The 17,088-nt window shown below is 37.3% G+C and overlaps 3 protein-coding genes across 12 annotated transcripts in view; 1 reads left to right on the forward strand and 2 right to left on the reverse strand.

The window, feature by feature from the left end:
* The window catches only part of pde1a (phosphodiesterase 1A, calmodulin-dependent), a 100,594-nt gene extending 91,311 nt beyond the window's left edge, over positions 1 to 9,283 (reverse strand). Inside the window, exons 1-2 of one of the 3 annotated variants that reach the window (XM_079618652.1) lie at positions 9,218 to 9,283; positions 8,899 to 9,052 (exon numbers count right to left, since the gene is read on the reverse strand). In XM_079618652.1, coding sequence (XP_079474778.1) covers positions 8,899 to 9,052; positions 9,218 to 9,226 — 163 coding nt within the window. In that variant the 5' untranslated portion in view covers positions 9,227 to 9,283. Of the gene's footprint in view, positions 1 to 95; positions 203 to 8,898; positions 9,053 to 9,217 lie in introns of those variants that run through there. The other 2 variants (XM_079618653.1, XM_079618654.1) reach the window with 2 other exon arrangements.
* A 602-nt stretch (positions 9,284 to 9,885) lies between these two features.
* dusp19a (dual specificity phosphatase 19a) lies at positions 9,886 to 14,084 on the reverse strand. The gene is made up of 4 exons (XM_079618502.1): positions 13,723 to 14,084; positions 13,176 to 13,222; positions 12,911 to 13,063; positions 9,886 to 12,132 (listed from the first exon to the last, which is right to left on the reverse strand). The coding sequence occupies exons 1-4, from the start codon at positions 13,943 to 13,945 to the stop codon at positions 11,914 to 11,916; spliced, it is 642 nt and encodes a 213-aa protein (XP_079474628.1). The 5' UTR covers positions 13,946 to 14,084; the 3' UTR covers positions 9,886 to 11,913.
* A 1,709-nt stretch (positions 14,085 to 15,793) lies between these two features.
* Positions 15,794 to 17,088, forward strand: part of nckap1 (NCK-associated protein 1) — a 51,752-nt gene continuing 50,457 nt past the window's right edge. For all 8 annotated transcript variants that reach the window (XM_079618989.1, XM_079618990.1, XM_079618983.1 and 5 more), the window contains exon 1: positions 15,794 to 16,140. In XM_079618989.1, the coding sequence (XP_079475115.1) occupies positions 16,033 to 16,140 (108 nt within the window). In that variant the 5' untranslated portion in view covers positions 15,794 to 16,032. The remainder of the gene's footprint in view (positions 16,141 to 17,088) is intronic.

Raw genomic sequence — 17,088 nt, forward strand, 5'->3', positions numbered from 1 at the left:
TTTTATTTCAAGTAGCAAAAGATTTTTGGGGTTTAAGTTTTAGTTAAAGGGGTAATTCACCCAAAATTTTTTTAAATTTGTCATTAATTACTCACCCTCACGTCGTTTCAAACCCTTATGACTTTCATTCATCTTCAGAACACAATGGACTTTATGCACAGCTGCACTACTTCCTGAACTTTAGCCAGCTCTTTTGTTTCCTGTCTGCCATTATTGGCAAAACTGATTAATTCAGGTGTGCCTGACCAACAACAATAATCAGACACACCTGGATTAATCAGTTTGTCCAATAATGGCAGACAGGAAACAAAGGAGCTGGCTAATGTTCAGGAAGTAGTGCAGCTGTGCATAAAGTCCATTGAGAGTTTTCTGTCCCTCCATTGACAGCTAAGCAACTACCACTTAGACGCTGAAAAAAGTTCATAAGGAGATCATAAAAAGAATCCATATGAATTAGCGGTTTAGTCCAAATTTTCTGAAGTGACTCAGTCGCTTTATATGATGAACAGATATAATTTAGGCTTTCATTCAAACATTCATCAACACACACATCATTTGTGGTAAACGGAAGCTCAAGCTTGACTTGCGAGAACCAATGAGGTTCATTCTCGTGTTGCACAGCACATCTCAGCTTCTGCAAGAACCAATGAGGTTCATCCTTCTCGTGAGGGTGAGTAATTAATGACAGTATTTTCATTTATGGGTGAACTAACCCTTTGACTATAAAAACCCTGGCTCATGCACGAAACAAGCCGTGAGACATGAAACAACAGACAAAGTAGTAGAGAATGTTCACACAGAAAAGAATTTCAACGCAGTGCAGTGGAACACAAATATGCATTCTGTGTAAATTGTGCTCACTGAATTGGACGCGCTGCAGGCGCTATTTTAGCACACCTAACTGACTAAAAGATGTAGCGTATGTCTCTGTGACAGCGCTAGACTCTGTAAACGGCAAATAATAACCACTCAACCTTTTAAGACAATCAGAAATGCTCTTTTGCTCACTGACTTTTACATGTTCTCATTTGCTGACATGACATCATGTCTCTGGAGGCCAGGGTTTTGTTAATAGGGCATGTAATTGAAGCAATTTGAGTGGTATAATAAATGGGTAAATTAGTGGTGGAAGTTAGCAAAACGGGTGAAAACGGGCACTATAGTGGCAACAAATTTGACTGTTTTCAGATATGCCATCTCTGTCCTATTGTATGGTCAAACATGTAGTCCCACCCTGATCTTGCATTGTTGGTTGAGCCAACCAATGCTGTTATGTCCGTCCAAGTTGGGTAAACACATACTATATGCCCAAAAAATTGCAGGGTTTTCTAGATCCTCCTATTTCCGTTATTCATTATCTATTTTTCAAACAATCATTTTCAACACTTTGAGTTTGTCGGCAGACTCGGCACTGCATCATCGTTACCCTAGATTTACATTTATGTGGGAACATTCTTCAAACAAAGAATAACTCTTCACATAAGACTTACTGATAATACTTTTCTGATTTTTCAAAACACTAAACTGATGGCCTTTTATTTCTTGCACTCTCTCGGGAATTGTATGGGTAAAGGGAGCCCTCTAGTGACAAGAATCTCATCTTGTAATGTACATGCCATCGTGAGATTTTTATTTAAAGGGATAGTTCACTTTAAAATGACAATTCTGTCATCATTTACTCACCCTCAAGTTGTTTCAAGCCTGTATAAATTTCTTTCTTCTGCTGAACACAAAGGAAGATATTTTGAATAATGTCAGTAACCAAACGGTTAAAGGGATAGTTCGGCCAAAAATGATATTAAACCCATGATTTACTCACCCTCAAGCAGTTCGAGATGCATATGTCAATCATTTTTCAGACGAACACATTTTCAGTTATTTTAGAAAATGTCTTAGATCTTTCAGTGATTATAATGTCAAGTTATGGGGTCCACCTCCTTCAAGTTCCAAAAATGTGCATGCATCCTTCACAAAAGTAATCCATCCGGCTCCAGGGGATAAACATTTACATTTACATTTAGTCATTTAGCAGGCGGTTTTATCCAAAGCGACTTACAACTGAGGACTACAGAAAGCGAGTCATCGTGAAGAGGCAAAAATAACGCAAGAAGTGCTCAAAATACAAAGTTCAGGCATTGCTCAGAGTAGCATAAGCCAAACAAGGGAGGATTAAAGGAAGAGTTTTTTTATTTATTTTTATTATGTCAAGTGCTCACGGAAGAGATGAGTTTTCAGTTGTCTTTTGAATGTAGTTAGAGAATCTGCATTCCGGACGAGTGTAGGGAGATCATTCCACCAGCATGGAACCGTGAATGAGAATGTTCTGGAGAGTGATTTTGTAGCTCTCTGTGATGGTACCACGAGTCGTCGCTCATTGACCGATCGCAGGCTTCTGTTAGGGATGTAGACTCGTAGGAGCGAGTGAAAGTAGGAGGGAGCTGAGCCTGTGGTCGATCTGTAAGCAAGCGTCAATGCCTTGAACTTGATGCGAGCAGCGAGTGCACAGTGCCAGTGCAGAGAGATGAACAGAGGAGTGACGTGGGCCCTTTTGGGCACGTTAAAGAGAAGACGGGCTGCAGCATTCTGGATCATTTGTAGAGGTTTAGTTGCACATGACGGAAGACCAGCCAGAAGAGCATTGCAGTAATCAAGCCTAGAGATAACCAAGGTCATAAACGAAGGCCTTCTGAGGGTAATCCGTGCAGTTTTGTCGTAAAAATATACATATTTAAAACTTTATAAATGAAAATAACTGGCTTCCGGCAACGGTCGACGCGCGTTTACGGGAGATGGTTGCCGGCGTAGGACGCTACGGAAGTGTCGTGACGTAGAACGAACGCAACAGCGCAGCCAGAGAGCAGAGCAAAACAAAACTCCACTCAGGATTTCCGCGATTTAAAAAACGTGTATTTAAAAGAAAATGTCGGAGGATTTTGATATTAGAGAAGAGGATATTGAGTTCTACGTTCTACGTCACGATGCTTCCTAAGCTACGCCGGCAACCATCTCCTGTAAACACGCGTCGACCGTTGCCAGAAGCCGGTTATTTTCATTTATAAAGTTTTAAATATGTATATTTTTACGACAAAACCGCACGGATTACCCTCAGAAGGCCTTTGTTTATCCCCCTGGAGCCGGATGGATTACTTTTGTGAAGTATGCATGCACATTTTTGGGACTTGAAGGAGGTGGACCCCATAACTTGACATTATAACCACTGAAAGATCTAAGACATTTTCTAAAATAACTGAAAATGTGTTCGTCTGAAAAATGATTGACATATGCATCTCGAACGGCTTGAGGGTGAGTAAATCATGGGTTTAATATAATTTTTGGCCGAACTATCCCTTTAACTGGTCCCATTGACTTTTTTCCTACTATGGAAGTCAATGGGACCAGTTAACTGTTTGGTTACTGACATTCTTCAAAATATCTTCCTTTGTGTTCAGCAGAAGAAAGAAATTCATACAGGTTTGAAACAACTTGAGGGTGAGTATATGAAGACAGAAAACAAGTAATTGCTAAAGATTAATTATTTAAATGGCATTTTATTTCAAAATGACCAAGAACAGAGTGACACCTTTTTTCTAGTTGGTTTCTACTGAAAAAATATATATATTATATCATAGTATACTATTATAATATATTATTATATTAAAATATATGAAAATATATTATATTAAATACATGATATTATATTAAAGTAGACGTTTTATCTGTGCCTATATTTCTGGAAGCAGGTCACATCCTTTCAGGGGGTCATTCCAGGATCTGAGCATCTGAATGCACTCAATGGCAGGCAGGCAAAAAGCTGGTTAAGATGTAGAGACCTTGTGATTTCTTAGGACACATAATTCAGTGATAGCTGGCAGGTTGTTTGATAGTTTATGCGTGCTATTCCAAATAATTCACTCACAATCCCTTTAAAGTGTCCCATTTTGCTATTTTAAAGGTTCCTAATTTAGTTTTGGAGGCAGGTTTTTATGCATGCATCCTAGGTCAAAAAACATGTGCATTTTTTTTCTCATACTATATATATTGCAACTCTTTTCTCGCAGTGTCTGAAACTGTTCGATAAAGGATCCGCTCCTTCTAAACCCCTCTTTTCTGTGAGCCTACTCTGCTCTGATTGGTCAGATGGTTGTAGTCCAAACGAGCCATTCATTGTAGTTCTTGAAAAGGACATTCTGTTTAATAAAATATATCACTTTGGGGTGGACTTTTTTGGTGGACCTTTTTTATGCTCAAACAGCAAATTACACACTATCTTAAGTTGAAAAAGTGAGAAAGCATAATAGGGCCCCTTTACAGTAATATAATGTGCATGTTTATCAGACATGAACATGCAAATTCGTCTAATGAAATTGCCCTGGCCATGCTCAAGGTCATCTAATTATCAGTAACAAAGAACAGGAAATAGTCTTTGCATTTCCACTAAATCAACACTCCTATTCTCCCGGGTTGACAGTGCAAGCACGTCACAGGAAGAGTTTCTTCAGCTGGTCCAGCGTATTAAATCTAGAACTGATATGCAATAGCAAGCCTGGGTCTCAAATGGACAGAAGGCATTTGGAAACCTTCTTCATTACATAGGATCACTCGTCTGCAGACACATTTGACAAGGCAAGGGCGAGTCATTATTACGGGAACTCAAAGACTTAATTATGGGCTTTAAAATATAGATCACTACACCAATTAACACAACCACTTGCGTAACTTAACCTCAGTTCTTCCTACGCAGTTGCGGAGGGACAACTTGTTTTGGCTGGTGGCGCCACACAGTAAAAAAAAATTTTGGTTTAACTTAAAAAAGCAAGTTATCTTGTTGCCTTTTTTTTTAGTTTGTTGTAATTAAAAATTTTAGTTAATACAATGAGGAAGAATGGTTTAATAAACAGAAACTCAAAATAGTATGTTATCTTCACACATTAGTTATCGAAGTTGATTTGACAAAAGATAAAGTTGTGATAAATCATGAAAATATTTTTTTACAGTACATATGACCTGAGAAAAAATGCTCTGCAGATCATAAATTAAAGATATAGTTAAGCTATATGTAAGAATCTTCATGTATTAATCGCGTTTTGTTGCCAATGTGTGAACAGCTTGTAAAGAAACATGAAAAACGAGACCTTCTCCAACTTCCTAGGTTGTCTATGAAAGCCTGTAGAATGATTTTTAAGTAAAGGACTCGGGACATTTCTGCCAGAAAAAAAATCAAAAGGATGTGATGTTTACACATCCTCTCTTCCGTTCAAAGACACATGAAATGAATGCTTATACAATGTTTAGGATAATGCAGAAAGAGTTATTACAGTATGTTGTATAAAGTCTACTGTATGTCACGCAAAGAAAAGGGATTAATTCAAACTAGTCTTACATAGCCAGATCTATATAGTCCGTAGTCTCAAATATACTTTATAATCAAACTATCATTACAGTGTAATGACATGATTCCGGTGAAGAGTTGGTGATGCTTTCTTAACGGCTGCTTTCTCACAGCTGTCATTTTTGTTGTGTGTTTATTTTGTTATTGAGAGGAAAGCGCGCAGCACATATTTACATATTCTTCTATACGTCACTTTCAGCACTTTCAGCACTTTCGTCTCTGTGTTCGTTAACAGTATATCGCTGCAAAGGAATTTCCAACTTCTTTTTACTTTTAAGCAAAGAACGAGAAATATATTTGCCGTGAGTATATCGATGCATTAAATCACATTCAGTCTCCTGTACGTTATGTGTGCACGAGAAGGAGCAGTAAGTTGCTGGCTGCAGTTCACCTAATGGCCACTGGTGTCGGTAATAACAAGGGTTTCTGAATTCTACATATAGCCGCTAAAATGTGCAATATTTCATTGGAAAATACTTTTTGTGAGCTCCACTTCTATGGATAACAGTAGATTTGTGTGTACGTTACTAGGGGTCAAAAAAACACTGGGAACAAAAAACGCTGCCAGCACTTATGCTAATCTAGTAACCACCAACAGCTCTTCAGTGTGATTGTGAAATAAAGAGGCTGAATTCATTCCTCTTAATTGCTCTTCATTTGGCCATAAGACAAAATCTTTAATTGCTTTCCTCGCAGCCATCCAGCACGGTTGGCAACCAAAACAACGGCGAGCAAATTAGCCCCCAATCGCAGCATCCCAATCCACGCCGCAGAGAGGCCTCGTAATGAATTCCACCGGCTTTGTTCTGCCCACTCAACCCCTTTACGTCCAAGAGGCTTGAAATAAAATAGTAAGATTCAAATCATTATAATGCATTCTCTAAAGAAACAAGACCTACGATGACACTCTATTTAATAATACTGTACAGGGGTTGCCATGACAAAGACAGCAGTGAAATACTGGCCATGTCATGTCATTCTTGGAAGTGCATTAATATTCATATTGCTCACCTAGTGTTTTGCGTGAGTGGCCACATGTGTATATGAAACCTGTTCAACATCAACTCTGAGTACATTTATGTGTGTAACACATTACAAATAACATTTACTTGTTGAACAAGACCAATAAACTGGTTTATATTTATTCTTTGATTTTTTCACTCAAAAATGTATCTCTGCTGGAACACTTAGTCTATAAAAACTTATATCGACCAATTTTCTTATAAATTGATGACCAACTGTACCTTTTCAAGGCTAATTCAAAACTGAACTAATATTGCTCCCCAAGCCAACCAGTCATATGGAAGATGCATCCAAAACTTCTGCCCATAAATTTCCACCAAAAAACAATTATATCTGTATGGTTTCCACTTTTACTATTTTGGTAATATTGTCTACAAATGTGCTTGGTACAGATAACATTGTAAATACTGAATTCAGCTTTTAAAGAAATCCCTGGTTAATAGATGAGGTCTAAAGGAAAGAGATCATATCTGGCAAAATATTACGCATAATTCAATGAGTTTCAGAGGGGTCAACTTTTTTAATGAATTCCTGTAGGTATTTTCCTGTCAGTTAACTACACTCACAGAGAGACAGACAGACAGAGATAATGAAACTGGAGAAAGACAGACTGACAGAGATGAGCGTCTCACAAAAGTCACGTCATTCTGTATGGCCTCTCTCAAGTCTCAACACTGACATTTATGGAAATTACCACCAGATGAACAAAACAGCTGAGGGGAAAAGCATTCTGCTGCCTGGGAAACTCACTCTGAGCAATGTTAATCATTGTGAAGGCTAAAGATCCTCACAGATATACTAGAACAGGCATCCGTTTTCTTCCCTCTTGTGTGACTTATATCTGAGTGAAACAACGGCTGCAGCCGAAATCGCATACTTCCCTTATAGTAGGTGAAAAACATTTTGTGACAAAAGAAGTAGGCTACAGTATGTCCAAAATCACAATAGCCTACTCATAAAAGAGAAGGCATAAAGTGTCACAGTGTCTGGTGGTTCCCTGGGTTTAACACTAGAGGTCTCAGTTTTCACGGTGTCTAGGCATTTTCACTACATTTCCCATAATCCTGTCTGTCACTGATTGTTCATTTCCTTCAGCTGTTTCTCGTCACCTTGTTTGCACTTGTGTATATATACCCTGTCTGTTTCAGTGTTTGTCACAGAGTCCTTGTATATTGTCCCACACTTCCGTTCCTGTTGTTCGTGTTCATCTTGTGTTATTTGGATTGCCTTTTGTTTTCGACCCTTGTCTGGACTGTAGTGAGTACGGATTACCCTTAAATAAATACTGCAATTGGATCTACCTGTTCCTGTGTGTGTGTACGTGACATAAAGTACCCAAATGACCTACTTCTTCCGGCGAGATTCTGAAGTGTGCATAAAATGGACACTTCACTATCCCAAAGTAGAGGATTTGTGAATGACAGTAAAGCACATAAATGACGCTGGTAGGTCACATGATAATGACAACATGGCAAATGTAGTATGTCCGGATTGCATTCACACACACTTATACTATATAGAACGTACTTTTTAGCGGCCGTGTAAGTAAGTAGCCTACTTATTCAAAATAAGTACCTACTCAATAAAGTATGCGATTTTGGATGCAGCCAGCTTCTTGAACAGGAAAAAAACCAGGATGGGACTTGATATTGTCCATTGGGAATCGATTGGATTGTTGGATGGTTGTGGTTTGCTGGTTGATCTCATTTGAGTGACATGTTGTCCCGCCCGCCCTAGAGCCAGTAAACAAATCATCAGAGTAGAGTTGGTAAAGTTTTGATAAAATATGATTATGAGGGCACGTGGCACATGTTCATGAATAAATCATTTATAATAAATAGGCTACTGCAATATTCAATTAAAAAAAAAATAGGAATTGTCACATTTTACCTCGTGGTAATGAGTAAACAAACACTAATGATTTCTGTTGGTTCTGATTTCTATAGCCTATTTTTGTGTTCTTTACATCTATAATAGCAATCTAAATTATTACTAGCCTACTTATGATATTTTGTCGATGTTTTGTTGCAACTAACGTTGCCATAATTATGTAGCATTTTAGACCTGCCTTGAGAGGATTCAAACCTTAATTCGCACTCATACGTGATAAATCACTTTGTACGTACACAAATCCCAGTAATTAATTGTGAATTGAGTATTATCTGATATAAAAACATAGCTTTGATAGAACTGTCACTAAAATTAAGCTGTAACCAAACGCCTGACATAATTTTACCCGCCCAGAATCAAGGACCTCGGCTTTTTCCGGATAGAATCGGAAAGCTGTATTTTTATTTGATAAATATGATGAAACTAAAGACTTTTTGGAGATATGAAGGACGCACTATTACTCTATGTACTCAAGATTAACATGAGATTGACTGAAACTAAGTATTTTACCCCCCCTTTAACAAACAAAACCGTCATTGGACCATGTCGAACTTTTCCTCAGAGTTGAAAACAGCAATGAAACTCTCATCACTTGCCTCTCTCAGTGATGACAGACTCCCTCTGAACTTCCCGGCTGACCTTCTGAACTGAATTTTTAATGACCCGAGTCTGGCTCTTGGTCGAGTCCCGGTTCGCTCTGCCGTCATCGGACTCTTTGGGCTTCACGGTCACAATGTTTCTCCTGGAGACCTTGGATGAGAAAGTGCCCATGTGGAAAAGCAAATCCTCGAGTTTATCAACAACATAGGAGATAGAGCTGAAGTGACAATTGCACAAAGAGTTTCCTTATGTTTTCGAGATAAGTCATCTCAGTTCACTCGTAATATTCTCATGTAGGAAGCATGCTACCTCTACCTCAGGCATCCTGATGTATTGGTGGACATGCACGCCCTCGCCCTGCAAAGGTGTATTTCAATCACTAACACAGAGGGCGCTACAACCCCGCCAAATCTAAATGGAGATGTTTTATAAATAATACCTTTTTTAACAATATATTGTGCAGAAGCAGATTCATTTGGAGCAAGATAGTCTCTTTATGTATTTAAAACATTTTTAAAAATGTTACCAAAAAAAAAAAAAATGCAATATCTAAATAACACGTAGCCTACTTTGATAAGCAATTACAAACATTTTTCCATTCAATATTCTCACAGTAGACTATGACATGGAAAATGACGTGAGATTATGTTATGTTCAGTTATAGATTGAATAGGCCTACATTTAATTTTACTGAAATTTAGTTGTTGTTGTTTTTTCATTAAAGGCAATGACAAAAACATAGTTTATAAAAAAAATAGAGGCATGTAAAGTATCTTTATACACATATTTTATTCAATATAATCCATTCCACATATTCATACTTTAACATCAAAAACAGACTCGGTCTACACCACAAAATCCAAGAAGTTCTAATAAAGAAATAAAAATATGATGACAAATTACTACCTTCAGAAAATCACAACAGGTTTAAACAATTTTAAGATAATAAAAAAAACACTATATTACTATGCAATCTATGGACAAAAACATATATAATGAAAATTACAAAAATTACAAAAGAAAATGCATTAAGATTTGATGTAACAGGAATACTTCTTCAACTAGTCCCTTTCTTCTGGTTGAAATTTAAGTTACTTTATTGCACAAATATAGCTTAACATCCCAGACGCTAACCAAGGAAGTTAAATGATGACAAAATGCCTAGTACTGTTTTTAATTACCAAGTTACTGTATAAGAACCTGGTTTAAGAACAGAATGTTATTCTTTATCTTTTTATTTTATTTTTTAAACTGAAATGGATCTAATAATTTGACTAAACAGATGAAAAGGCTAAATGTGAGCTGTGACCACAAGATGTCACTATCAGATAAGACGATTCTAAACGCCTGATGAATTTAGCAGAACGGGATGATAACTGCATCTGAAAAGGATACACTCTGTTATGCTAATGCTGATGTATTATTATAAGACATGTATACCCCATAGAAGCTACTAAAATTAGTGTCTGGGTGTGAATGGCCTTAGGATGTGAATTCCTGAAATTGAACTTTAATTGAATTTACGGAATTACAAATAATACGGTATATTGGAAATGGGAACGAATGCAATCTCTTCTGTAATTGTAGTGGATTTCTTTGAACTGTAATTCAGTAAATTCCTCTTCCTGTCATTTAATTCAAATTCTAAGTCATGCCATAAAAGCTAATGATGTAGGCCTGATCTAAAAACTGTAAAAATAGGCCACAATGTATAGGCTACTGTTTTAATATTAATGTATACTGTTTTACCTTTAAAATTATTTAGAATTATGCACTGCATTGCATTGTGTTTTAGGGTTAACAGAAATGTCTGTAAAATTAATGGATAATGTCCTGACAGAAAATTACCAGGAATTTTTTTTACAGTGTGTTGTTGTAATGCCACAGGCAAGTGTTCTCGCTTGTCTATTTTGTCATATTCCCAGCTAACAATAAACGTATTGCTAATGTTCCCATAACGTTATGTCAACATTATTTCTGAATGATCTCTGAACTTTCGAAATGTAAGAAAACATTCCATTTTGCAAACATTATGGGATTGTTACTTTTGAATGTTTTCTGAACATCCTGAAACAAGTAGTAACAGTTAAAAATGTTAGACGAATGTCCTTAATTTCAGACATTTTGAGAACATTATTAAAGACCAGATAACTTTGAACGAATGTTCTGTTAATGTTACTGGAAGAACATTTGGTCATAACTTTGAGAGAACCTTGCCAGAACACTCTGAGACTGTTCCCTGTTAGCTGGTTTAGCACAAATAAGACAATTGCAATATAAGACAATAAGCCATAATGGAAGCACTGGTGGCTTTACAAGAGTAGTTCACCAAAAAATATATATATTCTGCCAATATTTACTCACCCTCACATCCTATATTAATGAAAAAATGTTCAAAACAAGAAAAGACAACAAAGAAACTCCATAAAAGTAGTTGCATATAACTCATGTGTTATATTCTAAGCTTTGTGTGAGGAACAGACTGAAATTTAAGTTATTTACCAAACTTGCCTTACTTGACAGCTTTTCACTTTGAGGAAACGAGTAGATAGGACAGCTTATGTATCACAGTTTGTGTTCTACAGAAGAAAGAAAGTAGTCAAACTTTATATTACAGGTAGGTGTCTTTAACTACTATGCACCTACATCAAAAAAATATTCCAATGTACTTATTGTGTTTATGTTGTATTGCAAAAACGATACAGGTAAGGTAAGGGATCGGTTTGGTGGTATGAGTTTGAGGTAGAGGAAGGGTCAACAGTGTAATTGTAGATGTAATTACATGCAGGTATTTATAAAATGCAAGTAAAATGTAAAAACATGTATGTACTCAATAATAAGTGCATTATCTAATGTTAGTAAATGCGTAGTTAAAGACATCACCTATAAAGTGGGACCAAGAAAGTCCTAAAGATTAAAAAAGATGTGGGGATGAGAAAATGAAGACAGTATTGTAATTATGTGGTGAATTCTCCTTTTAACATTGAGTGGATGCAGCCGTAGAATAATGTTCAATCATGACCCAAACCATTTGCTTGTGTAGCGTCTTGTGGCCTGAAGTTTTTCAGCTGTTCCATGAAACCTGGATTTGGACAAGAGGCCGGTCGAGCAGATTTCACCAGTGCAAACGTGTCACCAAATGCCTGATTTTCCATTAACATCAGATATCCAATGACAACTGAGACAGAACGCGAAACTCCGGAATTGCAGTGGACAAGCACAACTCCTTTCTGGAGAGAGAAAACAACTGTTCAGTCAAACAGCGGGAAAATAAATGGTTTCCAGGAGCTACTAGAATCCCTCTATGGAGGCATTTAATTTCACATCATTACATACTCCATTATAAGGCATGTAATTAATCCTATGCTAATTGCAAGGAATTACAAAATTGCAAGTTACGGATGAGAGAACCACATTCCGTCGAGTTGAGAAGAACATCAATTGATTAACTGAGCTGTTGTTTCCCTTTGCATCATAGACGACATAGTAAATTAGGTGCTGCGCTCATTTTACAAAGGAATGGAAACTTATTTCCAGCAGCCATTGTAATCATAAACCTTAGTGAATTTGAATCATGAGGCAGTGTCAGGTTAAGGGTGACTGGCGACACTATTTAGTAAAGAGGTTGTATGACAAACAATGGCCCGTTAGTGATATGATCTTTCTACAACTTGCTGAATAATGCATTGTGAAAACTCAGCATCCATTATTCAGCACTCCGCATGGTCACCTAGAATAAGAGAGTTAGCCATTGGATGACCGATGCAGTATCACATAGGCCAGGCGCTAAAGCCCAACACTCAGGAAATTACACTGAGAGAATGAAATATCCCGTTTTAATGCTGCCAGACCTCCATACATTGGTGTTACATTATGCAAAAATCAAGGATTTGAGCAAAAACACATGACTTTGTGCAAAATCATTCTTGGAAATCCCATGATATTAACCGAATGTATATTTTATAGGTGTATATATGACTATGCAAAGAAACAAAAGGCAAATGTTACCTCAGCTTTAGCCTGGTCTATAAACTGTGCACACTCCTTGATATATGATATGATATTAGTGTCAGGCAGATCCATTATGCTCAGTGTCTTATAGATGAACAAGTCAGGGAAGGCATTTTCCACACCATACGCAACATTTAATATATGTGTGACCTGAAATCAATGGAAACACATTATACGTCATCAATAGTTACATTATAAATTATAAAAAAATGCTATAATAATAATAAACTCAAGTAAATAAGAAATCAGTCAAACACATTACCTTATATTTCCTCAAAGTACCAAAGTCATGAGCAGCATCTTGTGACCCTATGAAATAAACATAATTAAAAATCATTCATTAGGATATATAAAAATTGCTAATACTTTATTGTACAGTGTCCTTGTTACATATGTTACATGTATTTACCATAGTAATGACAGTAAATTATGCATAATTACATGCAAATAACCCTCAACCAAATACGAATCCACCCTAACCCTACAGTAAGTATGTTGTTAATTAATATTACTCAGTACTTAAATATATAATTACACTGTAACAATGACACCTTAAAATAAAGTGTAACCTAAAAATCTAGAATATATTACATTATTAGAATCATTTTTTATCATTTTACGTTATATAAACTGAAATATAATTTAGGCTACATTTAATGCATTTATTAACATTAAAAGGATACAATACAAAGTTTTGAATCATATAATTCCATAGGCTAACATTTTATAATGACTAAAACAGGCCATAATGTGAGGTTTTACGTATTTTTGTTACTGTGTCAAATGAGAAGATCAACTAGGTTACTCACCAAGCAACATATATGGTTTAATATGTCCAACCTGAAGATCCCAGTTATTATCCTGAACATATCCACATGCAGTTTCCGGCTGTACTGTTTCCTCAACCACCTGTACAGTGGAACCTCTCCATGTCTCAATAATCCTCCTGCCGCTCAAAGTCGTTACTCTGGTGCATTGTTTTCGCAATTTAGTTTTGGAGAAGGATTTTATTTCTTGTGCAAGCGACTGCATCACATTTGCGGCGGGGATGTCCCAAGCAGAAATGTAAAGGCTCCTAATCTTAGTTTGTGCTGTGAGGCTGTGCGTTGCTCCCTCCCTAGTAAATTAATGCCCGTCTAAATTTCTGTGACCTTGATACTACCTGAAAACTGAGAAGATTCATTAGCGCACCTCAGCTCAGCATAATTACCTGGGGAAGATCAAAACAACAGTGACACCTAAAGGAGGGACATATAACTGCGTATGTTTGCCTGCATTAGTGAACCACCTGCTGTTCCCAATGCGCAAATTATTCACGTATTATCAGGGCAGGCAACTTTATACAATAATTTATAATGTCAGCAATTTTCTGGGTGCAGTCGGTTTACGTTCGTCTCGCGCGAACGTCTTTGGCACAGAGACTGCAGTTATTAGCTAATAATCCTAAAGATGTTTGGGGGGGGGGGGGGGTTTAAACGATTTTTGTCTTTTTTTTTTATCTAAAGAGATGTTACATAATAACAGTAACCTACGTGTGTTTTGTCAACCACCCGATTTTTAATTAACTCGGCCATTAGCTGTAGAAAAACAAACAATCAACTTTTTTTGTTTAGTGAAAACTGGTTTGAAAACGATGTTGAAGCGTTGTATAGGAGGGTACCTATGTTTAAAAAAGAGAGAGAATATATTTTTTTAATACTAGGCTAATGAATATGAATGAATGAATGAATGAATGAATGAATGAATGAATGAATGAATGATGCGGGTGCTTTCAAATCACTGCTTCATGAAGCTTCGAACACATTGTGAATCATTTGTTTCGAATCATTGGTTCGGAGCGCGTATTGATCGAATTTAGGTGTAGGCAACTCACTGCAGTGCAGAGTCAAATGACGACCAGCTCCTAGTAGGATTAGTCCAGCTCCTTCTCTCTCCAATGGGGTGGGATTAATCCAGCTCCTCCTCTCTGGAGCTTTACGGGAGTGTATGGGGTAGAGTTGTGGGCAGGGTTAGGGTGTGGTTGGATACTCTAGCTCCACCCATTAGGTCCAAATTACAATCACTCCTCCTCACTGGAGCTCTAGCGAGGAGGAGCTCCACGTAAGATCCACCCATTTGCTCTGCAGTGAGCAGCTTCTCAAACTTTTCAAATTCTTTCTTTATTTATTTGGTTATTTTTTAGCTTGAATTGTTTTTGTTGTTTTTTCTTGGCTGTTGTTGTTCTCTTATTAATGCTATTTGTTATATATCTCTTAACTGTATTTTTTTCTTACTCTGTAATGTTTCATTGTATAATAGAAACACTTTTTTTTTTTGAATTCCGTCTTTGTCCGGTTTGGCAATACAGGGCAATGATCTGGTGAAGTCATGATGATTTTAATGAATACATTTTAATAAACGTGCGTAGCCTATATAATGAAAATTGAGAGTGATAGTTAGCCTAATTTTTTCTAAAGGCCTAAAAACCAAAACCTGCCCAAAACATAGGCTATATAGGTAAAACGGACACTACAAAATTAGGCTATATGCTACAATTATGCAGAGAAGTGATTACACTTTCATTAAAAACTTTATGGTGTGCATCCTGAGATGTTAAGATGTCAGTGCAAGTTGCTTTCAGTTAAAACAGCTCAAAAATGCATTTTAGTCTTAACCTTGTCTGTGAAACTGGGGTTATTTTCTCTTGGTTTGTTATCTAAAAAAATGTATGATGCATTAAATAAATAAATAAACTGTCGAAAATATTGGAAAACTGCTTATATTTGCATGTGTATAAATGTACCAAATACTTTTTAAGCTTAAAACTATAAGACCCGCAGAAACAAATTCAGACAATAACCACATTTTTGCAACAACTAGGCCTACTATCATCAGCATGATGGGGGCGGCGGTCCTGCGGAGTGCTCTGGTCACGTGACGAATGACGTTGCCGGAAGCAGCCTCGTTCTGGCCGTCAGGGCAACACCTAGAAAAAAATACATCCCGACGACGCGCCTGAAGCCCGTAATATGGGCGAATTTTAACACTAAAAACCAACTCGTTTTGGCACTTTACCCTTTAACACTACACGAGGAATCCGTTCGGTTGAGATTTAGCTCGTTTAAACGGTCGTTTGAGCCATGTCTCGGAGCGCGCTGCAGCCGAGCCAGCAGAAGCTGGCGGAGAAACTGACGATCCTCAACGACCGCGGAATCGGGATGCTCACGCGCATCTACAACATAAAGAAGGTGAGAATAAGCCCTTCATGCATGTGTGTAGCAGAGGACTGCAGTAAACCCATACAAATACACAACCACATACACACACGCACTGGGTTGATGTGGCCAGGCCCTGATTGAGTGAGTGAGTGCGTGCGTGCGTGTGTGTGCGCGCGACACTGCCATAAATCAATGTTTACGTTGTATAGTGCATTCATGTCTCATTTGATTGAGATTTAGTACAGGTTAGTGAATTTCTAGAGGGTCAGTCTAACCTATAACAATAACTATGATTATAATGGTGAGATGAGGGTGGCTAATGTCCTAGTTTTACACCCCCTACGATATTAAAGCAGATATCATGCTAGCATATCTATATACTGGCAATGTATACTCAGGGTTAAGTGCACAAAGCTGTGATTGAGAGGGCCTGTGAACATTGTGTGTCCAGACTAGAACCTCATCGTGACCCAGCTTTTAAAGCACTGATAATGACCCATCTATAGAAGAGGATAATCCAATCCAGGCATCACAGCCCCGAAAGCTGTAGTTTCTACAAAGACCTAATTGTGGGTAGTTGGTAGCAGCTTGGCAGCCCTGGTCAAATTGAATCTTCTAGTTTGATATCTCAGTGGGTGTGTTGAAATGATCACACAGCCCTTTCAATCGTTCATCTGTCATACCTGAAGTCCCGAGCATGTTTGACAGATGTCAGATCTGTAGGATTCTGAAGTGGTGGTTTGACAGTTGTGTCTGACCGACAGTATTGATCTTTCATAATTTCCCTTGAATTTAATTGTAAAAGTAGTTGTTTGATTTTTACTGAGCTGTAATAAGAAATAATTGATCTGTGATGTAAGAATCAGAGGCACAAATTGGTTATGTCATTGCCTCTCTTGGGATTTAAACTGCACGATTGTGGATAAATTGAGATTTTTTTTTTTTTTTAAATAGAGATCAATTTACAACTAAACAAAA

The sequence above is a fragment of the Phoxinus phoxinus genome (genome assembly GCF_949152265.1).
Source record: "Phoxinus phoxinus genome assembly, chromosome: 7".
Lineage (NCBI taxonomy): Eukaryota > Metazoa > Chordata > Actinopteri > Cypriniformes > Leuciscidae > Phoxinus > Phoxinus phoxinus.

What these genes read in the sequence shown, in the direction of transcription:
- dusp19a (XM_079618502.1), bottom strand. Translation starts at nt 13,945, where the DNA reads ATGCAGTCGCTTGCACAAGAAATAAAATCCTTCTCCAAAACTAAATTG. An exon ending in TAAACCATATATGTTGCTTG is followed by an intron (nt 13,223 to 13,722) that starts GTGAGTAACCTA and finishes TTTATTTCATAG; the next exon opens with GGTCACAAGATGCTGCTCAT. An exon ending in GTACTTTGAGGAAATATAAG is followed by an intron (nt 13,064 to 13,175) that starts GTAATGTGTTTG and finishes CATTGATTTCAG; the next exon opens with GTCACACATATATTAAATGT.